The sequence below is a fragment of the Phalacrocorax carbo genome, chromosome 3 (genome assembly GCF_963921805.1).
Source record: "Phalacrocorax carbo chromosome 3, bPhaCar2.1, whole genome shotgun sequence".
Classification (NCBI taxonomy): domain Eukaryota; kingdom Metazoa; phylum Chordata; class Aves; order Suliformes; family Phalacrocoracidae; genus Phalacrocorax; species Phalacrocorax carbo.
Genome location: NC_087515.1, coordinates 50,626,466 through 50,654,027, shown reverse-complemented (window position 1 = coordinate 50,654,027; position 27,562 = coordinate 50,626,466). Strand labels below are relative to the sequence as shown.

The 27,562-nt window shown below is 43.1% G+C and overlaps 1 protein-coding gene across 5 annotated transcripts in view; it reads right to left on the bottom strand.

Moving 5' to 3' along the window:
• The window catches only part of RTN4 (reticulon 4), a 49,201-nt gene extending 21,993 nt beyond the window's left edge, over window positions 1-27,208 (bottom strand). The window contains exons 1-3 of one of the 5 annotated variants that reach the window (XM_064446895.1): window positions 26,573-27,208; window positions 19,304-19,339; window positions 10,794-10,850 (exon numbers count right to left, since the gene is read on the bottom strand). In XM_064446895.1, the coding sequence (XP_064302965.1) occupies window positions 10,794-10,850; window positions 19,304-19,339; window positions 26,573-27,020 (541 nt within the window). In that variant the 5' untranslated portion in view covers window positions 27,021-27,208. Of the gene's footprint in view, window positions 1-7,517; window positions 9,954-10,793; window positions 10,851-19,303; window positions 19,340-26,572 lie in introns of those variants that run through there. The other 4 variants (XM_064446897.1, XM_064446896.1, XM_064446899.1 and 1 more) reach the window with 4 other exon arrangements.
• Window positions 27,209-27,562: the final 354 nt, after the last annotated feature.

Genomic DNA, 27,562 nt, shown 5'->3' with positions numbered 1-27,562 from the left:
GAAAACCACCAAAATCTGTGATTCTCCCCCCATGTTTGTTTGGATGACTGCGTTGTCATTAAATTAGTCAAAAACTTGATGCTTTCAGGAAGTTCTTCCCACTAATTATCAAATTTCTAACGATATGCAATTAAAGCCTCTTCACTACTTCTTCATGTTCTTTATATTACATACTTGAAATAGTACATTTATGCAACACATTCCTAAAAAGACATTTTGTTGCAACCACACATGCAGCCACAGCTACTCGTCAGCAGCCTGAACATGGACAAGCAAGCAGCCCAGTCATGGGAGCAGCTGTCTGACCAGTCCCTATCCTCCCATCTTGAATGAGCCACTAACTCCCCCCACAGCAGTTTCTCCCTGCCCTCAAGATCTTCCTCTTGGCACACTCCATGTTCACTCTTACCACTCTGATACCTAAAATGAAGTCTGCACCGCTCTGTACTCATATCTCTACTTCAGGCAAGATACACCCATGTAACTGTATTCTGCATATAAACCGAGTACCAGTACTGTCAACAAACTGCTGCATAAGCTTTACTGTTTCATTAGGGAAATTGCACACTTGTTTCTACACCAACATTTAAACAAAAACTATCTGACAGGCTACTCTACAAGATAGCATTATCAAGTCACCCAGACGACAACAGACACAATCAATTCTAAACATGCTCTGCTACTGAACACACCTATGTTCAGAGGGGCTGCATGCTTGCAGGGTGAGCACTTTACTTACTATACAGTCATTAAATCACCCTGAGCAGATGGACTGACAACAGTACTGAAGACCATTCCCTGACTTCCCACAGGAGAGCATTTTGGATGACTACCTAATTCTGCTCTCGCCAGAAGCCTCATTTAATGCCGGCCACCTATCAGTGCTTCTGGGAAAGGCAATAACTTACCACAAACGCTCCATTTTTCTCCATCATTCTACAAGTAACTTCCCAAAGGCCTTGCTCTCTTACCGGCCTTAGGTATACAAGCCTTTGCCTCTCACCAGAGGCTACATGAGAGCTCTAATGAAACACGGTGGGTCTAGGTCTTTCCTCCAGAAAAATTTCACTCAAGGTTGTTTGGCGTTTTTTCCCCTCATTCCTCCTACTCTTCTGCAAATTATCCAGCCTGGAACGGAAGACTCCATTTATTATTATTTACCTAGTAGAGTAAAAGAAGACCTGAACAATCAAAGAATCTAAGAATACATGATTACATTAAATCAAGTTTCTATGTTGAATTAAATTATATATATATTTTTTATATATATATATATTATAATCTGCTCCTGAAACTCCAGAGGCATTCCAAGTTATTTTTCCCACAGTGAAAAACAACCAAAACCAAACCGAACACTTCCCATCTGCTGAATGGCTCTATTTAACTAACTACAAATACAGAAACTAACAGGAATGAACCAAATGGGTACACTGCTGGTGTAAGGCAGTATTTCTAACTTCTCTCAAGCTTTGGATTACAACATTGGATTTCAAGAGGGCCAACTTTGACCTCTTCAAATGCCTGCTGGGAGGAATCCCATGGGCTAGGGCTCTGGAAGGCAGGGGGGTCCAAGAGAGCTGGGCAGTATTCAAGGACCACTTCCTCCGAGCTCAAGACCAGTGCATCCCCAAGAGGAAGAAGTCAGGCAGAGGAGCCAGGAGACCCACATGGATGAGCAAAGAGCTTCTAGAGAAACTCAAATGGAAGAGGGAGGTTCACAGTATGTGAAAAAAGGACTGGCCACTTGGGAGGAATATAGGAATGTTGTCAGGGTATGCAGAGATGCAATGAGGAAAGCCAAGGCCCACTTGGAAGTAGATCTGGCAAGGCCTGTCAAAGATAACAAGAAGGGCTTCTTTAAATACACCAGCAGTAAAAGGAGGACTGGGGACACAGTGGGCCCGCTGCTGAACAAGGAAGGGGCCCTGGTGGCGCAGGATGCAGAGAAGGCAGAGTTACTGGATGCCTTCTTTGCCTTGGTCTTTACTGCTAAGGCTCACCATCAGGCATCTCAGCCCCCCAAAGAGAGAGGAAAAATCTGGAGAAAGGAAGACTTACCATCGGTTGAGAAGGGTTGGGTCAGAGATCACCTATGCAAACTAGATCCTCACAAATCCATGGGCCCTGGTGGGATGCACCCATGAGTGCTGAGGGAGCTGGTGGATGTTCTTGCTGAGCCACTCTCCATCATCTTTGAAAGGTCGTGGAGGACAGGAGAGGTGCCCGAGGACTGGAGGAAAGCAAATGTCACTCCAGTCTTCAAAAAGGGCAAGAAGGAAGACCTGGGAAACTATAGGCCAGTCAGCCTCACCTCTGTCCCTGGAAAGGTGATGGAGCAGTTCATCCTGGAGGTCATCTCCAGGCATGTAGAGGGCAAGAAGGTTATCAGAAACAGTCGACATGGATTCACCAAGGGAAGATCATGCTTGACCAACCTTATAGCCTTCTGTGATGGTGTGACTGACTGGGTCCACAAAGGGAGAGCAGTGGATGTTAACTTCAGTAAGCATTCGACACTGTCTCCCATTGCATCCTCATAGGCAAGCTAAAATAGGGTGGATTGTATGAGTGGGCAGTGAGGTGGACAGAGAACTGGCTCAACAACAGAACTCAGAGGGTCATGATCAACAGGGCAGAGTCTGGATGGAGGCCTGTCACCAGTGGTGTTCCCCAGGAGTCTGTGCTAGGTCCAGTCCTGTTTAATATATTCAGCACTGACCTGGATGATGGGATAGAGTGTAACCTCAGCAAGTTCACTGATGATACCAAGCTGGGAGGAGTGGCTGATACACCAGAAGGCTGTGCTGCCATCCAACGAGTCCTGGACAGGCTGGAGAGCTGGGCTGAGGGGAACCTCATAAAGAAATTCAACAAAAGCAAGTGCAAGGTCCTGCACCTGGGGAGGAACAACCCCATGCACCAGTACAGGCTGGGGACTGAACTACTGGAAGGCAGCTCTGTTGAGAAGGACCTGGGAGTGCTGGTGGGCAACAAGCTGACCGTGAGCCAGCAATGTGCCCTTGTGGCCAAGACGGCCAACAGTATCCTGGGCTGCATTAAAAGGAGTGTGGCCAGTGGGTTGAGAGGTTATCCTCCCCCTCTACTCTGCCCTACTGAGACCACATTTGGAGTACTGTGTCCAGTTTTAGGCCCCCCAGTTTAAGAAGGACGCAGAACTGCTTGAGCAAGTCCAGCGGAGAGCTACCAAGATGATCAGGGGGCCGGAGCATCTCCCTCATGAGGAAAGACTGAGAGACTTGGGTTGCTTCAGCCTGGACAAGACTGAGGGGGGATTTCATCAATACCTATAAATACCTAAAGGGTGGGTGTCAGGAGGATGGGACCAGGCTCTTTTCAATAGTGCCCAATGACAGGACAAGGGGCAATGGGCACAAATTGAAACACAGGAAGTTCCAGCTAAACATGAGAAAAAACTTTCCTGTGAGGGTGCCAGAGCAGTGGCACAGGCTGCCCAGGGAGGGTGTGGAGTCTCCTTCCCTGGAGACATTGAAAACCCACCTGGACACATTCCCGTGCCCCCTGCTGTAGGTGTCCCTGCTCATGCAGGGGGGTTGGACAAGATGATCTCCAGAGGCCCCGTCCAATCCCTACCATTCTGTGATTCACAATTGTAATGGCCTGGTTCGCTGTTACAAAATAACGCTAAGTATTTTATTTCTGCCCCCACGATTCAGGAGTAAAAAAAAAAAAGCTTCATCATTGCTACCCCTCAGCCCCCTCCCACTGTGCACATTTCCCACTTGCACATCTGCTTTGAATTTGCCCCCTCAAGAAAATGCAGGAAATATAAGATATTAGTGATCAGCTGCATTTCTGTAATTCAGTTACAGTGCCCTTGGAGCATATATGAAAACAAGATACCTGTAAACCCGTAAGATTTAATCTGAAATGAGTGTCTACAGAGCCTCATGTTCAAAAACACCATTAAACAAGGCTGTCCTGTGAAAGTACTGACTGCCTCTATAGTGAAGATCTCAACACCATTTTCAAATATTATTGTAATGCTCAGCATGAATATACCAAGAGATTTAAACTACCAATGTGGTTACATTTTGGAATGCAACTTCCTCTCACGGTCAGAGGTTTAGATTTGGGGGTGGGGGTGTGTGTCAAAAATCTACTTTCATATTTTGTAAATCTGTAATATAAAAACCTCCACATCCCACCAATCAAAAAAAGGGTTATGGCAAGCATATTTTTCATGCCTGTTTGGGAGAACAAATGATCTCTATCCAAAAGTAAATAGGAGGTTAATTGGAGAAAGTCTGTACAACAGAAGGGCTAAGATAAATAATATATGTATTTAGTTTTTAACTTTATAGAACAGTAAACTAATTTCAGCAGTTCAGAGTTCTCAAAACCTGGGATGCAGTCCTCTGCAAGGCATTGTGTGCTGGCGTTACAGTTCATTTACAAACACTAGAGGGCATCAAAGCCCTCTTTTATGAGCACGCCTTAGAACATGATTTCCCACAGTCCCTGCTGTGTGCACACACAGGCGGCCCCAGGCCCGGCTATGGCACAGGTCTGCAGCATCAGAACAAATCAGGAGCCATCCACTCTGAAGTCACATCTTAATATGCTGCATTTTTATGGAGATCAGAAACATCTATTTTGAAATCTGGTGAGGGTGAGAGTAAAGCAGCAGGATTATCTGCTGTATACAGCATGTACTGAGACATGGAAGGAAAAAAAAAGTATCACTATTTAAGACAGTTGGAATTCCTGGTGTTGCAGGGGGTATTTGCTGTTTAAGTTGTTATAAATAGGTGCTTCTTACCAGGAGAGAGGGTTTCTTCATAGTTAACTACAGTTCTGAATCTGTTTTGGTTAGAGGGTTGTTTTGTTTTTTTTTGTTCATTTGTGGTATTTTTAACCATGTGGCTGTAAAGTACCATGTCCCTGTGGTCCAATACCATTACAAAATACAACAGGTTACACAGGGGTCTATGGGGCAGCATTAAACAAACGCTGTTCTACACACAATGCTGTTCAAAGCTCTAGATTTGCTTTACTGGAGTGGTAGTTTTTAAATAAAATCTGCAACCCTTTTAGGGTTTGTTAGCTCCCTGTAGTCCACTGGGGCTGGTGGAAGTTTCACTTTCAGTTAGACAGAGATATGATAACATTTAGGTTTGCTTTCAAAAAAATAACGCTGTTAAGCAAGTGTTAGAGAACCTTAATTTAAGTGCACCAGTAAGGCAGTTCAGATTAATGTTTTAACAAGCATCAGTCATACAATCATGCCAACTGATTTCCAGAAGCCTTGATGCACAGTAAAACCTATTTGAGTTGCACTGATGGGAAGACAGAAAAAAACCCAGAATAAAGGTAGAGTTAGAAGGCCAAACACACACAGATCCACTACTTGGCCTTGAGATGAATTATCCCTCCTTCCTGATGCTACTCTGAAATTGTGTTTAAATAGTGTGGTATTAAAAGCAGACAACTGATTTTTTGATCATGGCTTGTCTTTACTCTTTGGGCAGGTCTCAGAAATCCAGTTCTGTATCCTATAATACAGCAGAAGTGAGAAAAAAGTAAAGAGCACAGACTGGGGGGGGGGGAGCCCTAGAAAAAATGAACCAAGTTTTTGAGTTAAGATTCTTATCTATTTAGCTTTAAGTGTTGCTCCAGAGTAAAGCAAAAAAGAAAAGTTTTCCTTCCCAAACAACACAGCATGTCAAAAAGTAAAATTGCTACTGTTTTACAGAGTGAGCACAACACTGACAAAGACGATACGTAGTTCCCCACACACACAGCCCAGCCCACCTCCTACCCCTCAACTAATACCAATGCTGGACTGATGCACGCCCTGTCCCAGCACTGTGCAACTAGATGGAAGAAAGAAGGCACCGTTCAACTCTCTCCTCTCTTGCTATGGCAAATGGTTTTATATGCAGCTTCTCCGGCAGGTTCCCATAGACAGAAGAGCAGCAGCTGTGTTCTCATCAGACCTAAAGTAAGAGTCTTTCTTCTCAAGGCAATGATTTGCCGTGCCCGGTCTGCTACATCCATGCAATGATTAAAGGCTGCTCTGCAAAAGCTTCCTGTGAAAAAAGCTAACAAAAAGGCTAGTATACTAAGTGTAATGCGTAGGGTTTTTTAACACAGTCTGACCTCTAAACATTTAACTCTTTGACCGGAAGTGTATGATACACAGCAGCTGTTCTCTAGACAGTCCTACATGCTGGACTCCTGAGCACAAGAAGCAAAGTCTGCGCACATCAGTGTTTTATCTGTGCAGGTATCACTGAAATTTCACCACAAGGGAAATGGGAAACTCTCTCCTTTCTGCCTACCTATACATACAGAAGAGGTGGGACAGGAGGAAAGGCAACTATCATGCAAAGTTAAACAAAAACTACATCTTCTACCTTGTTTTCCAAACCCTATTTTAACTGCACTAATACCCTGACATTTCCCTCAACATACATCTGTTATTCCCTTCCAAAATACATCTGATGCAGAAGACACACATTAGTACGTAGTATTTTATGAACTGTAGACTGCAGCTACTGCACAAATATACTACTGCTCAGTCTAACATTTGGTTTTCTATTTAGAACAGTCATTGTGCTTTCTGCAGTAGCTGTTTTTAGCAGGAATGCTTCTCGTGCAAGACTTAAGTAGCAGTGGAGTGCTGTGATATCAAAAAGCAAAGTACTCCTCTAGTCTAAGAGAGCTGGAACTCTACAGGACATTCAGTTTAGAGAACTGAATGCAACACAACAACGGTCATAGCTTTCTTTCAACTTTCTACTACTTTAACTACACATTACTAGAAGGAAAACTACACTCAAGTGCAAGCCTCATCTGAAAAGAAAAACTGAAATTAATATCTGTGCTCTGTATAAGCCATTTCAGTATTTGCAGGATGGCCATTAACTTCTTAATGGCCACTTTCCTAGTAACCTGAATACTAAGCTTCCTCATATGCACTATTTATTTTAAACCACTGGCCTTGATCTAATGCAAACTGCAAGTCACATGAGTGGAGATGTAAAGGTTCTTTTCTAGACTGCAGACACATACAGTAGCAGCAAGGGTATTTTCCCAAGTTTCAATGCCTGAACTGTGTATGAGAAGAAATGCCTCTTCAAGTCACATACACACAGCAGACTGAAACACCATCCTTGGCTTACTGTCACACATTAAGAGCAAGTTTGGAAGGCCACCTAATGCCCAGCCTGTAGACAACCACAGAAGATCTTGCAGTGAGTAGTGACTTATTTCTGTATCAACAGATCACCAGCAGAACTGAAGGAGAAAACTGGAGACAGTGAGTCCATCCCTGATAAACAGAAGAAAAAAAAGGTACTAAAGCAATCAGAACATGAGAAAGGTAAAAGTGCAGGCACTAACGTTTTCTGTTACCCTCAGCCTACACAGAGAGTTTACAGAAAGTGACTTACAAAGATTAAGTCATGACATGCTTAAGTTTAGCTAAAGAATTATGCAGATTAGTGAACTGCAAGACGGCATACACAGATTACCTGAAGATTTATTCAGCTTTGCTGAAAATACAGCAGTAGGTTTTTCCTTTTCTTTAACAGAAGCAGCTTCTCGCTCAGCTTCCTTCTCAAAAGCTTCTGGTTTTACTACACTGACTACCTCTTTTTCAGCAGATAAAGGTGAGGTATTTGTGGCCGGTAAGGACATCACGGATACTTCAGGCACTTCTCTGTCCACAGCCTCCAAGCACTTTTTCAAGGCATTAGTATCTTCCCCAGCTTTTACTTCTACATTCTTTATAGACAGATCGCAGGGTAGCTCTGGGCAAGGCACCTGCTTCTGCTCACCTTGGCTCGCCTTACTCATCTCTTCACTTTCATCTTTCTGCATTACTTCTGCCACAAACTGAGGAGCAGTGTTAGGATGAGCTAACATCACAAAGTCTTCTTCCACTGGGACTGGGGAAGACTCCATGGGTGAGAGCGCTTTGCTGTCTACTGTTTTTGGTTCCGTAGCAACAGGTACATCAGCTGAATAAGCTATAGCATTCAGGTCTTCCATTTGAAGAGGAATCTTCTCTGCCTTGGCTATTTTTGTAGGCATTGGCTCAGGTGGCAGAACAGCAACAATTGTGGAAGAGTTGAGTTCTGGTTGAAAAGACTCCAGATAAGGCTTGCCTGTGGCAGCTACTGAACCCACCAGTTGTTCCTCATGTTCATCATCAGTTACAATATTCTCAGTTGATTTACTTTTTAAGATGAGAGATGGATCTTCGCTCTCTTTCTCAGTGAAGCCAGGTATCACCTGGCTATTAAACAAGTCAGATTTTCCGAACTGCGGAGACAGTTTTTCAACAAGTTCCTTGTGTTCAGGCACATCCTGAGAAATCTGTTCCGTTATTGGTGTCTTTGAATAATCTGTAAAGGATGGAGGAACAGATTCACCAGACACCTTTGTCTCCTTAATTAGGTCACATGCAATAGATATATATGGAGTCTCTATATCTTCAGGACTGGCACTACTCTCATGATCAGGTTTTTTAAATGCTAACACCTCTTTTCCTTCTTGGGCCAGGGTCAGTGGTACATTCACTGCCTCTTGGTATAAGGGAGGTTTTTCAGTCTCTTCTTTTACATTCTCATAATTAGCAGTAGGAATAAATGTTTCTAATGGGGAAGCTTCAAGCTGCACAGCAGATGCTTCTGCACCAGCAGTCCCAGTGCTCAGTGGGGCTTCCATAACAATATCCGGCAATATTGGTGATGGAGCAGCTTCCGATCCTTCAAATGAGGGACAGAGTTGTGTCACAGGTTTCAGAGCCTCTTGTACCGACTCGGAGGTTTGAACTAAATCAATCTTTGTTTCATAAGCAAGTTTTGTACATGCCACGTCATGCATTTCACTTTCATATGCTTCTTGTACTAGATCTGGAGTAAGACCTTCAGGCATATTTGCTGCAGTGTCAGATGGCACTGTTGATACACTCTCTGTTTTAGCATAGTCAGCTTCCTGGCCTTCCAGCTTGCCAACTGCTTGAGTGCTAAAATCACCTTGTTCTGTGCTCGTCTGAGCTTTCATTTCTGCAATTTTTTTCTCATCATCAGTTCTATTTTCTGAAGTGCCTTCCTCCAGTGGAGAAAGAGATTTGACTTTGTTACCATCAGGACTTACAGGGGATTCAAATTTAGTACAAGTGATGTAAGCCTGCGGAGGTTCTTTTTCAGCTTCTGGGGTACTTGGAAAAGAGCGATCTTCAGTGCTGCCTTCACTCTCTCTTTCATAATCCTTCTGCACATTCAGCTTATCTACACCATATCTGTCATCTAAACTGCTTTCTAGTTTGGCATCTATCTTGCTTCCAACATCCTCTGTCACGCTGCTCAGTCTGTGACTAGCACCTTTTACTTCCCATATTGGCTCAAATGGTTTGAAGTCTGCATATTCTTCCCTCTTAAGAGGGTCTTCTTTCAATGCCCCTTTTTCACCATGATCACCACCTCTGTATTTGTCTTTCTTATAAAAGAGATCTTCCTCAGTTTTCTCAAACAAATCTTGAGGAGTTTCTGGAGACATCTGCAGCTGCTGTGCAGGCATTTTCTCCAGATTAGGTAATTCTTTAGGGCCCTCTAGCTGTGTTTCTTCTTTAACTTGAGATAAAATGGCTGCTTCTGCTTTAGCAAATGGGGGTTCTGAGTATTTAATCTCTGAAATGTCTTTTTCATTTCCCTCTGCAAGAAATGGATTTCTCGCATTTTCCATAGTTTGTTTAAAAACCTCACTTGCATGTTCTTTGTAAATGCCTCTTGCAGGTAATCCATCTGAGAGTGTACCAAAGGCTGCGTGCTCTTTAAAGGGATCAGCTGAGATAGGAGAGAAGGAAGGAAGGGAAGGAGCAGTATCAAGCGGGACTGCAGTAAAATCCTCTTGACCAAGCGACTTAGTGCTACCTGGCTGCTCCTGCAAGTCCATAACTTTTTCTGTGACCGTGGACAGAAAGGAAAGTTAGAGAATGCAAGTGCTCTTAAAGTCAATGCAAACTTTCATGACAGGTTCACATGATGTTAATTATTAAAAGGTTCTTCCAAGTTCTATCATAAATACTATTAGCCATTAAACAACATATCAGTTAAAGTATGCTATTCTATTTCACCTCTTCTAGCGGGGAAGTATGCAAGAGGCTAGAGAAGCAGCAACTTTATGCAGCGCAAAGATCACAGTGAAGCTGGAGATGCCAGACAAGTACAGAGCATCCAAGTACAGCAGGCAATACTAACAAAGTGAGAGAGGGAGGGTGGGGTGGCAAGGCGAGACAGAGAGGGTATGTGTGCTTATGCTCGTGTATAAACGTATGCACAAACATGCGTGCCAGTAAGAAGTCTTTTTCTGACGCTGTTTTTAAATGGGAATCTGGTGGACAGTATAGCTAACAAAACCCACTAAAATACTAAAGGTACAAACTTTACTTCTATAAAATACTGCAGAAAGTGACTATGGATTAAATCTTTCTGCTAAATCAGTACAGCAACTATGCTTTGATGTGTTAACCTGTTAATAGTATCAACTTGTCTCCTGCATCAAGGGTCCAAGAATTCACAGATGGCTGTAGCTTGTTTATAAAACAGTTTCCCATGTAAAGAAATTAATGCATATTAAAATCTTGAACAGATCAACTGAAAAGTCAAAACTGAAAAATGTGATAAAAGCTATTCTTGGACCCATGCTGACTTTTAGTAAAGGCAGACTAATTGGAAAGAGTTAACGAGTTCAGATCAGAAATGCAGGATGTATTCAGACAAAGGTGAGCAGAAAGAACTTGCCTGCAGAGGAGTGCATCAGAGGCGCAGATGTAGCAGGAAGAGCAAAAAGGGTCTCATCTGAAAAACAAACAAATAACCTCAGCAAAAATAAAGGCTAGGTTGAAGACGGGAGAAAGAACGCAAGTAGTCAGTTCCCAGTAAATCAAACAGATCCATAGCCAGCACCTACACCCACAAAGAACTAGATACAAGCCAGGTAATTTGGGAGAGACCATGCTCACAATTCTCCAGTTACAATGGGATCTTTACTGAGGCAACCGAGGGATCTCCACCCTCCAAGCCAGGGACCAATCTTAGGATAAGACACACCACAGTAGCTACTCTCTACTTTCATTCTCCAAATTTCCACATTAAAGAGCAGCTACAGCATTCCTAGCACCAGGAAACATACCTGCCATCAACACCAACACACTGTCTTTCATCAGCTTGCTTTGCCAGAGGGTCTCCTAACACCAACTAACTTGCGTGAGAACAGCAGCGATAAGGAGTCTCAACCAAAAATTGTGAAAAGTTCAAATGACTAAGCTTTGAAACTCCCCACAAACAGAGCACTGAGCAGGCACACTGATACTGATCAAAGTGATAGCTGTACTACTTCCTTTATGTTTATGTCTTCACTATTTTTTTTGTGTGTGTTACAATGTAGACAATCTTCCAAATGAAGGCATTATTTTTAAAGCTTTCTTTGGTGTGATCCAAGGAGCATGTTTTGCTTTGCTGAATTTGTTTTAACCCTAATATTTCGCAAGACAATCCCAGCTCTCCAATTTCCATTCAAAGAACTAAGTAAATATGAGGAAGGTGTTGGTCTCTTCACACAAGTTACTAGCAATAGAACAAGAGGAAACAGCTTCAAGCTGCGTCAGGGGAGGTTTAGATGGGATAGTAGGAAAAATTTCTTCACTGAAAGAGTCGTCAGGCATTGGAACAGGCTGCTCAGAGAGGTGGTAGAGTCGCTATCCCTGGAGGTATTCAAAAGATGTGTAGACATGGCACTTCAGGGCATGGCTGACGGTTGGATTTGATTATCCTAGAGGCCTTTTCCAACCTTAATGGCTCTATGATTCTCCTAAACTAAGGAAGTCACCCTCCTTCACCAATGCGCAATGGTGAGAAGCCGGACAATCCAGAGCTTCATACTGCACGTTATCCAAAGTAAAAGTATACAACTATGACATTTTACTAAGCTGCGTGAGGCATTTAATGAAAACGATTCTAGAAGCAGCAATAACAGCCATTATTAGGAACCAGGCAAAACAAAACCAGTCCTGCTCTGGGTTTCTGTGTCAGCAGCATTATTTTTCCCAGGTCCATTATGGCCTGTTGGCATTACATTAGTGTAAAAATAGTAACATTTAGGTAAATATATTTCATTCTGAATAGTGCATAAAGTTTTCAAATTAAGGCTGTTAAAGAATATTTGCAGTTTACATCAATTGTATTAGAGTGCAAAATTTTATTAAAGCATTTCAATTAGATTTTGAATTTCCAGTACAGACATCAATAATCTTTAGTTTTGCTATATGCCTGGACAAAAATCAAGTACTGAAAAAACCTATTTTTTTAATTAAAAGCAAATAGAAGCAATTGATTTTAAAAGATGAAAGGCAAAAAGCAAGAAATACGGTAGACCCAGCAGCACATACATATAATTCAGTAAAGCAAGGCATTGAACTAATTTTTGTTTTGGCATCAGACAATGACGAAAGTAATGCCACTTCAAGCTACTCATGACCTGTCTGGCTCACTCAATCCCAGCAGTAGATTTCCAAAAATCAAGCCTGCTCACAACCTACATTCCTGTCACAATATACAGTCAGTTTTGTTTCACAGAACATTGTTACCTTCAAGTGATGTTTATAATCCACAAAATACAGCAAGAACACAGAGTAATAAAGTTGGAGTGTAGTACTTGGTATTTAGAAGCTACCTCAACTCCTGCTGGGCCAAAGGGATGTCTGCTTAGTTTTCTAGAAATTACATTTTCCTTTTGAGGACCACACAGAGAGAAGCCTCAATTCCAAATTTAGAACACATTATAGCAGTGTTACAATTCAGTGGTGGCAAAAGCTTTTAAGGACAAAAACCGCACTGGAGGACAACCAATCAATATGTGACACTAAGTCACAACTGCAGCACTCATCCATACACTGCCAAGTATCATTGTATGCCCTTTATTTCAAGGGGATGCCTATGTCTGCGTGGCCTGGCTCACTGGGATCTCTTCTGCAAGCAGACTGCTCACAAGGGGCCCACCGCCCCATGGGACAAGTTAGCAAGTCACCTCATCTGCAGAACAAAACAGGGGGCTTCAGCAAGACCGCAGCTTGGGACTAATCAGTCAGAGAGCTGCTCTGCCTTCCTCAGAATGAGATTTTTAGCAGTAACATCAGAGGTTTTTCTTCAGTTTCTATGTGCCTCATGCATCAAGGGTTACTGCTCGGTTTTAGGTTAACAAGCCTTAGGGTTTGCACCAAGCAGCAGCACACTCTCTTTCTCTCAACATTATGCCTGGTTGGACCAAGCAAGCAACATCTTCTGACCACAAATATAGAACTGTGTCCCTCCATGTGCATACCAGATGCTGATCCTGCTGAAATACCTAATCACTGGTTGGGTAAATGGGGTAGTAGGGTCCACATACTCCATGTTTGGGCCAGTGTCAATCTGTCACTGCCCCACTTACATGACTGGCACGCTCCCCTTGGAGCACTGCACACATACACCAGGCCAAAGCCTCAAGGGACCTATGATATGGCAGTCCACCAGGAAGCTGGTGACAGAGGCTGCTCCTCAGCCTGCACCTTCCCTGAAACCACACGTTCTCACCCCCTCCCAGCTGCGCCAGAGCAGCATAACCTTCATTTCCTGGAAGGGGTCTCTGCTTTGGAGTGGAGGAGAGGGAAGAGAAAGCAGGATGGACCTGATGAGACCAGACTGCAGCATAAAGGCAAGAGACCCCTGACAACCCAACAGAGAACTATCTCACAGGGAAAAGATCAAGAACAAGTCAATGAAGTGGAGGTCCTGAAAACATAGAAATAAAAGCAAAGAAAGAAAAGAGTCCACTGGAGTAAGGAGGTGAAGAGGAAAATGCACACAAGTCCCTGAAGGTGCAATACACTCGGTGTCCGAAGACCAACTGCAATCTCTACCAAAATTCTAGACTTAAAGCCTTTTGAATACTTTCCAGCTCCAGAGTTTCAGTTTCTAGTGAGGAACACTGGCACTGATTTTTCAGTGCTCCATTAAGACAGCACAATGCAGAAACTCCTTCTCAGGTTTAGCTTCTATTTACTCAACACAGAAACATACAATAGCTATGCCAGCCACTGAATTCCCAGGTTCTCTTAATGGAAGGATATTATGCCCCCACCCAAACTTTATTTTCCACACATAGCTGGAGTGTGAAAAGTGATTATATAAAAGCAGTATTTCCTAACCAGCCAAAGAGAACCACCCACTTTCCCTCCACCCACATCAGAATGGCATTTTTTTCCTGCTGAAAGGAAGAAGATACAAGGACTTTTTCCTGCTGTGGGCCACGTAAAGCACCTCCAGGCAAGTACAGAGAACAGTGTAGGTCCCTCTACAACTCCCACATAAGCATGGCAGCTAACTGAACCAACCATTCTCTTCAGATTTCAATTCAAGTGACATGGTGAAAGGAAAGGTGATTGTTTTCCAGCAATGACATTTGCACTGAAGAATCCTCACCTCCAACGTTGGAGGTAGAAACCTTTCAGAAACAGAACTCTGTGGGTGCTTTGTTAGACCAGAGGGGAAAAAAAAAACAACACACAGCCTCTGTCAGAGTGTATCCTGGCATACAGCAAGACTGTCCAGGCTAAAAGGTATAGCACAAGGAACGTGCAAGCTACTTCAGCCAACACCTTCAGAGCACTCTAGAGAACTGGCTGCCTCTTCCCACCAGCTGCTCAAGTGGTAGTGCTGGTACCAGCTGACAAGAAGTGCAGTAAGTTTTGTAATAAAGTGGAATAACTTCATTTGTAAAAGTGCAAGAATAATAGATCACCAAGGATGGCTTTTCCTATTTGCATATAAATGGCATAAATTAGGTGACTGAAACAAACAAGTGGTACACTACTGCTAGAATCAAGTAAAAAATTTCAGAATATATCAAGCAAGATTATTTAAGAGAAGGTGCATATTCAAAACTCCTTCCTTGACCTACAAAGTGGGCCTTCGCTACAGCAAAGCTTCACCCAAAGGCATAACAAAAATCTAAGTGGTTTTCAGTTTTTACAAATCATAATAAAAAAATTCAGTAAGATGAACTCCGACTACTGTTTCCATCAGAAGCCAGATTTTGTTTTACGAAATACAGAAGAACAAGACCTCAAAATGAACACTAAGTCTCCAGAAAACAGTCTCTCTCCAAATTTTATCTGCCAAAACCCATAATGGTGCAGGTTAGTAACCTACCTTCAGCATTACAGTTAAGAGAAAGACAGACCTCCCTATTTGTGAATATTACTTTATATTAGTTACTGAAGTAGTCCAATTAAGGGTTTCTAAACAGAACTTTAGACAGATTCAACCTTACCAACTCAAAAGACTATTCAAAAATATACACCCGTTATCACCAACCAGTGACTGCACGACTGCTGCTTGCCTAACAAGAGAGAAAGTTCAGTTTTGCTTACTAGCACACACTACTCTGGCCTTTTTTAAATTAAATATCCACATATATGAGCATATCCCCCTAATGTGAAAGGAAAAGCATTTAAGGAACAACAAAACAAAGCGATGCACAAAGTGATTCATTCTGATTTAATTCCTATTTTTAACAAAAAACATTCTTCAAATTTTAACTTGGCTTTTTGCAAATTAAATATTCCCTAAAAAAACCAAACCACCCACAAACAACCCTGTAGTTTCTCCTTTCATTAGCATGAACTCTCATACTTTAAAACTTTAATATTAAAGTTTTGGATAAAAAGCAGAGAAATATAGAGAGAGATTTCCAGACAACTAAGAAAGAGAAAGTAAGCTGCAGAGATTTCCAGAGAAAAAAAGAATGTTTAAAATGACAAAGGAATAAACTGACAATTCCAAGAAAAGCAGTTTTTGAAAAAAGTGCCTTCCCCCCCACCAAACACACTTGCCAACAGAAAGCAGAGGACTTGCGTCTAGTCACAGAAAATAAGAACCAAGAACATGTTCCATCCCTTATCACTGGGTTTTTGGTAACTGACATACCCTTCTATATACTCTTACGTGTGATTCCTTCCAAGCATCAGCAGCAGGTCTGTAGTAAGACAGGTTTTTTGTTCTGATACTCCCCTTATTCTTATACATGAGCTCAGTATTGGAAAAAAACCTAAATATTTTATTTGCTACATATAAACACTGAGTAAACTTCATCCTGATGCAGAGTTTAGTATGTGGGAGACTATTAGGCTGCTAGATGGCAGTTTCAGGCTTCAGAAAATAAAAAACATTTCCTGCATTAGTTTCCTGCAGAATGTACACTATTCTTAAAACAAAAAACCCCAAACAGTTGGCAGGAATAAAGTTTAAGGATCTACTTCACCTTTACATGTTTAGAAAATGAGCAAAATGCCTAACTAATACGACAGGGACTGCTTTTATATTACAGACCTACTACAAAGAGGCACTGATTTTGAAGGGCCTCTCTTGTTAATACAAATATTTAACAACAAAAGAAAACAGGGCAAAATTAATACTCAAAGGAATGGCGTCTGTGACATGACTCATATTTAGTATGAAAGTTATATTTGCAGCAATCTCTCTGGGGCCGATATGAAAGTGAAATTGTCTGCTTCATCAACGCACAGAGTTGTTAATTTGGAAGACTGCCCCAAGCAGCATTTCTGAACTCAAACCATTAACTAAGCAAAACACATGTATGTGGTACTACCATGAAGTTTTACTCTTTTACAGATTCAAGAACTCAAAACCCCAAGGCTTTTGCAGGGCAATGTAGTACACTCACGCTTCATAACCACTGGGAGAAACTGTCATGGCTTTTTCTCCTGCATGCACTGACATCAAATTAGTATGAGTGAATTGTTACTTCTTGCCATAAAGTGTCAAAGACAACATACCTGGCCATTTAAAAGTCAAATCATTTCAAGGAGAGTTGAGTTCTTGAGTGCCTAATTACCTACTGCACAGTAAACAAGGGCACACAACTTCACAAGAATTCCCTGAGCAGCTGCCCACACAAACTCCATTTAAATCATCTCTTGTTATGATGCAATTCTTCTAAACATGGCATTGCACCAAATATTTAAGCCATTCAAGATAAAGAACATTAACTATTAATAGTACCTTTTCACATGATTAAATCAGGCTGCAGAGCCACAGCAAGTAAATAGGTTTTCTCCTTTGGCTCTTCAGTTATACATGTAACTTTATAAAGAGAAGCTTCCAGTTTAGGAAACTCAGATTGAAAATTACTTGAAAATCTTTGAGGAAAGTATATGAGCTGCTACAGAAAATGGAGACTGATGAAGATTTAAGTGAAAACAGGAGTTCCACTTTTAACATCTTGAGGGTATCAGAGCCAGGATCACAAAAGGATCCAAGAGTCTTGATTATTAGCAAGGGCAGCTGTAGGTCGGTCTCAGGTCTTTATGGAAATTACCACAAAGTACTATCATGCGTCCCCTTGCAGGGCAAGCTGCACTATACTGCGCAGCAGAGTTCCCATTTCATATTGTTTGAAATAGGTAAAGAAAACAAGTTCAAAACAAGCATTTTGAACAATGCTTGCTGCTTTAAATATTCTGTTTATGGAAACACAAGTCTCCAGCAAGAAGTGTTTTCTTATTGTCTAAACAGAAATCTATAACCAAACCAGTTTAAGCAAGTTTGGGTTTTGGTTCCCCTCCCCCCATGTCATATTTACACAGTCCAACTTTAGCAACTTTTCTTCTTTTGGAAAAATTACATTTGAGGCAAGTTTCTCAGCAATGCAGATCCTCTTCTGTAAAGAATATAATGACAGAGGTAAGGTATATGCCATTTCTTCTTTCGATCAGCTATAGAGTGAAAAGCAAGAGAGACAGTACTGCTCCCCTGCAATACCCAACTGCCCACCAACACAAGAACAGATAGACAAGGATGATATATTAATTCTGGCTCTATTACAATTTTTTCCATTACAATTCCCAGATTGCCAAAGTAACTACCCGCTACAGGGGTGTTTTTAAAAGGCCATTAAATACTTCAGACACCTAACTGTCAGTCTCACCTCACTCTTAAAATCAAACATTTTGATCAATAACACTATGGACAAGATCGAAGCAGCATTTCAGAGGATCGTTCTATAATGCCACTTCCTATTAAAAGTCCCTCAGCAATATGAGTGCCACCATGGCTCTTCAGAGCAGGGGCAGAATTCTGTCTGGCATGTTTTGTTATTAAAAGTAAACAAAAGAAAAAAGTCACATAGGTCAGCTCCAAAGAAACTCTTCATTATTCTTATACCAAGCATAAGAGAACACGGAATTCTCAGAAACAGGACACACATACTTATCACAGACCAGCAACCCACAGTGGCTCACCACGAGGAAAGCTAAGTCCTCTGAAGAATGAAGATCGACTGTTTAGCTTCTGAGCATAAACTAAGCTCTCGGACAAGTGATCCACAATGAAGTGCCAAGTAGATTACTTGTGTCCTGAAGGCCTGTGCCTTCTCCCCAAGTGTTATCAACTGACCTAATCACCTAAATCCTGCCTTCTTACAGAGTTAGCATCAGGTGGTGGGTAAATACCTCCCTTTGAATTTAGGTGACCACAATCATCAACTTCAACTGTTCACAGCCCATCTCTGGTGGCTTGAAATACCCACTTCACAATCACAACTATAATATATAAATCACAAATACAATTAATAGCAAAACTTAGAACGAATCTAGAATTATTTCAGATATGAACATTCACGGATCCAGTATTTATAGTAATCAATTTAAAATTTAATGTATTTAATTAAAAAAAGAAAGAAGCAGAAAGAAACAATCTAGCCAATTGCAAACACATGTGTCCAGCTACACATGGCTTTAAAGAGAAGTATTCAGTCTTTGGCAATATTTATAACTGAAAAAATACTAGATAATTCCACTAAAAGCTAAGTAAATCTTCCTTAAGACCCACACTTTTTAACCATACATTGAAGTAACAAACAAATTTGGGTTCTGGCAGTGCCACAAAGCAGAAAAATATAATAATTGCACTAGAACTTATTCAAAGGCAGGAGGTCTAAAGAGCCATGCAAATCCTATCATTATGCAGGCATTATCCAATTTAACTTTGGAGATTATACCAATCATAAGATCCCCCTTTGCTGATTTGTACAGATGGAATTTTTCCCTGCTTTCCCCACAATTAAACAGATTAAGCAGTATTTAGATTAGCAACTTTATCATTGCAGAATAATATATTTATTAGCTAAATTAATCTTTAAAGAATGGAGAAGAGATGCTACCGATTTCTTTTAGCATCTGTTCCCAACACATTACCTTCTGTGACAAGCCTCTGACATATGCGCTTATAGTCTGTAAAATAAAAACAAATTGATGCATAAGATATCTTCATCTTAAAAGAGGGAAAAATGTGGACATTCATTAGAGGATTCATTACAGCCATCACCATTTGTACAAGAATATCTTTCAATAAAATGGATAAAGCAGTGTACGATTGCACTGTCCTGATGTCCTCCTCTTCAACAAAGATGATCAAATACCAAGCAGCACTGCACTTCCTGGGTTGCAACAGATTTTTGTCAATACAGGTTTTAGATGCCCAGTTTTTTGTCACTTAGACAAAACTCACATGGGAAAACCAATTTTCTTATCTAATAGTGTGATCTTTTAAAGAAAACTTGGGCTTAAAACACTGGAAATTCATCCCTTTGCCCTTTGAACAGCATTTCTCAAGCTGAAGGCACGAATACTTGAGGACCTGGCTGAAGACCAAGAAAAAATACTGATCTTACATACATCTTTCTACTCCCTCCAGATCTTCCTTCTTCCTTTTCTGTTCAGTTCTGCAGTTACAGCCTGCTCCTGGAAGGCCTCACACACACTCTTTCACCTGTTTTACTTGCCATTTATTTCCATATCACACACAAAGGACAGAGATGGACAGGCATCAAGGAATTTTATCTTCTGACAGAAAAGAGAATGGCAGTGTTCAAGAAAAACTGTCACAAAGCGGTGACCAGTGACTGGATAAGCAGTAGGTTTTTGACATTAGACCAAGAGTATCTAATAGGCCGAGAGCATTTTTAATTGGCAACAGAAAAGTTTGTTTATCTCAGCCTTGTGTCTTAAAGACATCTTAATTAACATATTCTTCCTAGCCCATGACGACATGATTGCCCCATTCATTAAAAAGCTGCAAATAAAAGTTCACAAAGCATTCCTGAGGCACAAAGCAAGCCTTCCAGCAAAACGAGGGTGACCAGTACTCCCAACACTTTTACGTGTGTAGGAATCAAAAGTGTTCTTTCTTTATACCTCAGAAAGCAATAAATGGAGACAGACGCATTAAAAACCATGGGGAAGAGCAGTAACTTAACTAACTTAGAATCTTCATATTTTGACAGCTATTGTTAGCAGCAGATTGATCATTTCCACGTGAAAGATTCTACTGAGATAATTTTATTTTCCCAGACTTTGTCAATATTAATAAGCCCATTATTTTATTGCTATTGTAATGTTCCTATTGATGGAAATACCAATTAAAAAAGCTATCTACCAAACGTATGTCATATGGCTGTAGTTCAGTGATCTGAGTACCAGCTGAACTGTGCTGCCCTAAGAACAGTCCTAAAAAGTAGAAAACATTATGCAGTGTTTTCAAAGCATAACAGGAGTCATTTCTATTTTAGACCATAAAACAATAAATTTTAAAAAAACACACGAAAAACATACTAAACTGTTCTACTCAGAATAGGTCTCAGTTCACTATTTTTTACTTGGTAATAATAGCTTTTTTCTTTCATTTCTAATGCAGCTTTATAGTTAGCCGATTTTCCTCCTACTTCATGCATAGGCATTTCTGAATATCTCACGACAATATATCCATAAGCTATACGTTGCTTTACATTTTCTAGCCAGCAGAAGACCAAGAACTATTTCCTTGCTTACAAAGTGTCTAGAACCCAAAGAACATTTTTCAGAACGAACTCTGCATTGCTGATTTTTGTATCTGAATTTCATATCGACAGTAGTAACACACTAGTTCAAAAGAGGGCTTATTACATTCAAAATATTAGCAGGAAAAAAAACCAAAAGAACATAACTCAGGCACACCAAGACATGCCTCAAATTGCAGGGTTAGCTGCCCGTTGTTATTCTAATACTTTCCCAGCACGCAAAGGCCAGGCTAATCTGGTGACAGCCACCAAGCAGATGGGCGTGGCAAAATGGGCGTTGAAACAGGCTGTCAAAGCCACTTACCTCCCTCAAAATCGGGTGGCAACCAGCAAAACCCCCACAGGATTCTAACTGCATGAGAAAATTGGTCTCCAGGGTTAGAATAATGACGTCTATATGCCTTCTGCTAAGTAGCCAGGCTCCCAGACTGAGTGGTCTCCAAAATCCCCATCCTGTGCACCGGAGGAGGGAAGAAAAGTGAGAACAACATCCTCACAATGCACCAGCCAGAAAGTTATACTAGAAAAATGCATTGCAAACTGCTGAAATAACTCAAGATGCATTTGGCAAGCCACTTAGAAATCATATTCTTCCAATCACAGATCTACTTTAAGATTGCCTTTTCACCATGCCAATTGCCAACAACCATGGCTTACTTCTCTCCTTGTGAGCTGCAAAGTTTGAGTCTCTTAACCATAGGCCTTTCTATTCTGATGACCACTCATTTCTAACCCATCTGTAGATCAGCTGTTACAAAACCACTTGACACTTTCCTAGCAACTTTGTACCAGTCAGCAGGAGAAAACCACTGACCGGGGTGCTTAAATGTCACCATTTACTCTTAAAGGAGTGCTGTTGTTAGTGGTTATCTACGAGATAAGTAAGAGGTTCAGTGCTCACCAGTGGTGATGCAACAGGGTGGACAAGACAATTGTCGCTTTGTAGACATTATGCAAACTTCCTTAAGTACATGTAGTGAGGAAGGGAAAAAAGGACAAGCAACTAGTAGTTCCTTGCTGTCTCCTAACCTGTGGTTTGTAGGATTTCATCTCCAAGGGGAAAACTCCCAATGCAATTCAAAACTTCCCTGAGGGCTACATCATTATATGGTAGGTGGAAACTGTGTGGTTTTATCCTGGAAAGCAAGTCAAAGGATACACACAGGAAGCAAACACACTATCAAACTTGGCAGGACTATCCTTGCTCATATGTCTGGTTAACAGAAGAAATAGCTGTTTGGCTTTAGAAACTCTTATATCAGCTAAATTACAGAAGCAGGCCCCACTGTGCTACGCACTGCACATGCACATGACAACCAAATAAATAAAACCAAATAAATAAAACCAAATAAATAAAACCAAATAAATAAAACCAAATAAATAAAACCAAATAAATAAAACCAAATAAATAAAACCAAATAAATAAAACCAAATAAATAAAACCAAATAAATAAAACCAAATAAATAAAACCATCCCTTGTTGAACTCACCTAGATGGAACACAAAATATGAAAACTAGAGATAATAGCTTTCCTATACCAGTCAAAATGCTGGTTACTCTCCTCCCCATATGTCACTATAATGGAAACTGTAATTCGGGGGAGGGGGAATTCACATTTACCTTTGACATACCCAGGTTATGACCACCTCCCTTACAGCTTTACTGACTGCACGTGGGAGGAGAAAGGGTCTTGCACCTCGAAGAAGCACTGAAGATCAGCAGGAACATATTTTAATAAATGAAGAGTGTAAATGAAAGTCACCAGTGGTAGCATTCAAGGACAGCCACATTTTTTCCAAGTCATACTGCATTCCATCCTGAAAATCCACACAACCCCTCTGTAGGAATCTATGCATACACAGCAGCACACCAGGAAACTCAGCAACACGGGGCGGGGGGGAATCGGAGGAGCATATACGCTACTTTAGAATTTGTATAAAATGCAAATTGCAGGCTCTGATTATCCCCAGCACAGGATAAAAGGTGCACTCTACAGAGTGAGCAGAAGCAAGTGTAGCCCATTTAACCACCCTCTACTGCAGCTGGGGTCAGCTGGGTGAGGACAAACTGGAATACTGAACACTGTATGTGCCCCTGGTACAGCTTGGGGCATCCCTGCTGACCCCTGCTTGACACTGTCTGGCACATAAACAAACTGCTCCTGAAACCTCTCCTCCACACTGATGAACTAAAACCAAGTCCTAGAAAACTAAATGGAAAAACAAGACTAATTAATAAACTGGCCCTTCACAATGTTTGCATATGTATTGAACCATGGCCAAGCTGCTAGGAACTGACACGCAAGGAGACATCTTTATTCACTTTGGGTGCTGCTCTGTGGCCAGTCTGGGGGGTGTACTATATGGGTTTCTTGTAAATGCATGGTTTAACTTCAAATCATGCTAGTCTCTTCCAGGAAAATGATACATGACCCGTCTTTAAAAGCCCCACAGACTGCTGCTTGTAAGATGGAAAGCAGTATCTTCTCATATAGTTTACTGGTTAATCTTACTTTGGGCAGCTACTGTGGGGGGAAAAAGTGCATTACTTTCACCATGTATGACTACCTCAAATTTACTTCTCTGCACTGTACATAAATTTAGATAATCAACAGATTTAAGTAGCAATATCTCAAGAAAAATTGTAATTTTTGCTACCTACAGAACAGCGAGTATCAAAAAAAAACCCCAAAGCATCCAGAAGAGCTTAAGTTTTACTGCAGTCCTCTTGCTTGTCATCTTCTCCACCAAATATTTATATTAGCTCTTAAGATGGTAGGCTGCTGATACACAGCCAGAGGCTTGCATTACATATAATTATGTCACAGTTTCTTACAACAATGATACCAAATACTTTTAAGTATGTAACTAATAGTAATTACAAATAATTACTTTTTAAAACAGTTTTAAGCATTTTTTTAATTTAATACGTTCTAATGGGCCGTGAAGCAGTCCATACATTTTTCTCTATTGTTATACTGACAAAAAGCAGCACCACAGCCTATTGTTGCAGATAAAAGAAACCCTACTATTCCTCCCACACTTGCTACAGGCAATGCCACTTTCTCCTTCTCTTGGAAACAGATTTTTGAAGTAATTTGCCTCAAATCCTCATTATATCAAAGCGTTAGATTTTTAAATATGAAAATAGAATCTTTTCAAAACTTCTAGATTGTGAATTCCAATTCTTCACTTACACAACAGAGCTGAAAGTAAATAAAAGAGTAACCCTCCAGAAGAGAGGGAACCATCCCAAACACATGACTCTCCATGCCACAGTCACCCTGCCACAAGTTGTGGGCATCAATCTGATCTTGCCAGTTTCACAGCAAGATCAAAAGCGAACTAATTTGAACCCAGCTTAAATATTTTGATTGAGATAGTTTTAACACCAACTACTAGATGCAAAACTAAAGAATACTTCATGTTTAAATGGATACTTAACATGCACAAGACTAAGAATCTGAGAGGACCAAAGTCTTCATGACATAACTAGACAATGCTTTTATCTAAACAAATTGTTCTCATCTGGTAGTTTCAAGTTCTTAGAACATAGCCTGTAATATTCCAACCCATCATTACGTGTTACAACACCTTGTCTTTGGAAAACAGGCCTCCCAGAAAAGCCAGTCCTCACTTCAGGGCTGTAAACTAATCATCACTGGTAAACTCCATCCCCTCCAATTAGGCCTTAGTAAAAAAAAAAAAAACCAACAACCCTCTTTGACACCACTTCTCAGCAGTACTACCCAATTCTCACAGAGTTAGGTCTTCTCTACTCTAATAGAGAGAACAGCTTTCAGGAATTACTGTGCTCCTTGCCTTATCCTTCAGGGGTCAGGGAGTAGAAAAATAAATCAGCTCTGGAAATCACACTTTTATCCCTAACTTTTCAAAGAAACAGCAAGATTTGATCCATCCTATTCCTTCCATTCTGTTCTGCTTAAACCTTCCACTCACATAACTGGCCTAGAAAAATCTCTGTTCACCCATCATATAGGATCCCTCCTCTAAAATCTGTTGCAAGCTTTCATCATCATCTGTCCTCCAAATGGTAGAAATAAAAAAAAACATCCACTCCTCAGCTTATTGCTACAGAGAAAGCTACCAGAAAAAAAAAAAATGTAGGCCTCATGAACGACAACAGCACAGCTAACCATAACGTCCTGTCATATATGCAAATCAAATGCATTATGAAACTCCCCCTACCCCCCATCAAAATTAAATTCAGGTTTAAGAGGCCTTTTTTTCTTACTGTTCCCAGTGCTTTTTTAAAATAGATCTTTAATATCATGCTCACTCTTACCATGACATCAGATTATTACTGACACGTACAATGTACCAACATGACAAGAGCGATGAAGATAAGAATGCACCATCACGATCATAAGGCACTTTGCTCATTTCCACTGTTTTAATGGCCTCAAGTCAGCTCTTGTATTTTGAGCGAAGCAAAAGCAGAGCCAAGCACAACTGCAATCCGCATGCAAGGCATTAGTCATGCCGGGTCAGCTCCTGGATTAGACCTTGCAGAAAGGGGTTGGGCGCTCCAGCAGCACTGGTAATGGTTGAGGGGACGGCACGCCCTCCACTCCGGCAGTCCTGACTCGGTGTACCCCGACATTAAGGGGGGGATCCCCTCGGACAAGCCCTAGGTGTCAGCTCTGGCTAGCTGCGGCCATCCCGGAGGTGCGCACAGGGCATGAGATTGAAATTTTTCTCCCAGTACCACACCTACAGCAGCAAACAGCCTGCATGCCTTTTGTGCACTTCCATACGTACTTCACTAGTTTACATCCCCTCTCGGGGTTTAATACCCATTGCCTGAAAGCGGAGAGGGGCTTCTTCTCCCCCCCCCCCCCCCCGCCCCCCGCCCCAAATAGCCGCACGTCTTGCCAGGCCCGCGGGGACCTCATCTCTCCCCCGGGCCCCTGCCTCCCCCGGGTAGGTTTAGGAAAGAAGGCAGCGCTGCTCCTTAATCCCTCTCCCTCGCCCCTCCCAGCGAGGTGATTTGGTTAGAATGAGTAAGGTTAAAAGCATCCCTCCTTCCCTGCCCCCTACGCTCCCAGGGCCGCAGCGCTCGCCCGCTAGCCACCGCCCCCCTCCCCACGCCCAGCCCCGGGGGCCGCCCCGCGGGTCCGCCGTACCCGGGATACGGCGGCCAGGGGACGGGGAAGGCGGCAGATAACGCCTCGGGTGGGTTTTGGCACCGGGACCGGCCGCAGCCGCGGCCGTTACCTCAGGCTCTTCCCCGCCGCCCCCTCCCCTTTCCTCCCTCCCCCCCCCCGCGACGCGGCCGTTGCCAGGCGGCGGCGGCGCCTCACCCGCGGGCGGCCCGTGTGCCCCTCCCGCCATTAGCGTAACACAGAGGGGAGGAGAATGAAAAGAAGAAAAAATTTTAAAAAAATAAAAGGGGGGGGGAAGGGTGGCCCTTTTTCCCGCATGAGCTGCGGCGGGGCCCCCGGGAGCGGGGCCGCGCCCCGGCGCGGCTCAGGGACGGCGCGATGCCGCAGGAGGCCGGTAGACAAAGAGAGCCTCCCGGCGGGGAGCGAGGGCCGGAGGGATGCGGGCGGAGGCGCCCGGCAGCGGGGACCACCGCCCTCCCCGGCCCCGGGGCGGAGGCACTCACCGGCCGAGCCGGAGGAGGACCCTCTTCTCCGGGGGGTGACGGCGGGCTCGGGCTGAGGGGGCCGGGCGGGGGCCGAGGGCTGCTCCTGGGCGGGGGACGGCGTGGTAGCGGAGGAGGAGGAAGATGAGACGGCTCCCGGGGGACTCCGGTCTGGCTGCGGCGGCTCCGGAGCGGCGGGGCGGGGCGGCTCAGCGGAACCGCCGAGGTCCAGCAGCTGCGGCGGCCGCTCCTGCAGGACTGCGGCGGGAGCGGGAGCCGTGACGGGCTTCCTCTCCATTACCTCCAGCTGCTCGTCGAAGTCTTCGTCTTCGTCCTCCTCTTCCTCCTCCTCTTCCTCCTCCTCCTTGTCGTCGTCGAGCACGAACTGGTAGTTAAACTGGGGCTGCTGGGGCCGCGCTGGCCCGGAGGAGGAGGAGGAGACCAGGGGAGACTGGTCCAGCTCGTCCATGGTGCCTGGAGCTGGGGGAACAATGAGTGCGCGGCGCTGGGGCTGTGCCTCTGCCGGCTGCGGGGGAGGGAGGGGAGGGGGGGCGCGAGCTGCGCTGCCGCCGTTGCGGGACCCGGGTTCCACGCCCTGGTGAGTCACCGCTGGGGGAGGTGGCGGGGAGGGGCTGAGCGCTGAGCGACGGCGGCGAAGGCCAGTAGGAGCGTGAAGGCAGGGGAGGGATGGCCAATGAGGCGCGGCGCTGTGGGGGTGCGGTCGTCTCATGAATATGCAGCGTGGGGGCCGGAGGGAGGGATGGCGGAGTGGGGATGGAGAAGTCGGGTAAAGTTCAGCGGGGAGGATGCGGAGTGGGGCGGGGCGGGGGATGGGGTATGTCTGTCCGTCGGTGACGGACATCTTGCGGGTGCGTGCCGTGATTCATCACTTTCCCCCGCCGGGATTAGCGTTACTTTTTCTGGGGGGGAGGGGGGGGACGGTTTTTCCGGTTCCCCTGGTTTCCCTCACCTCGGATGCTCCCGAGGCACCCCGGCGGCTCCGCACTGCGG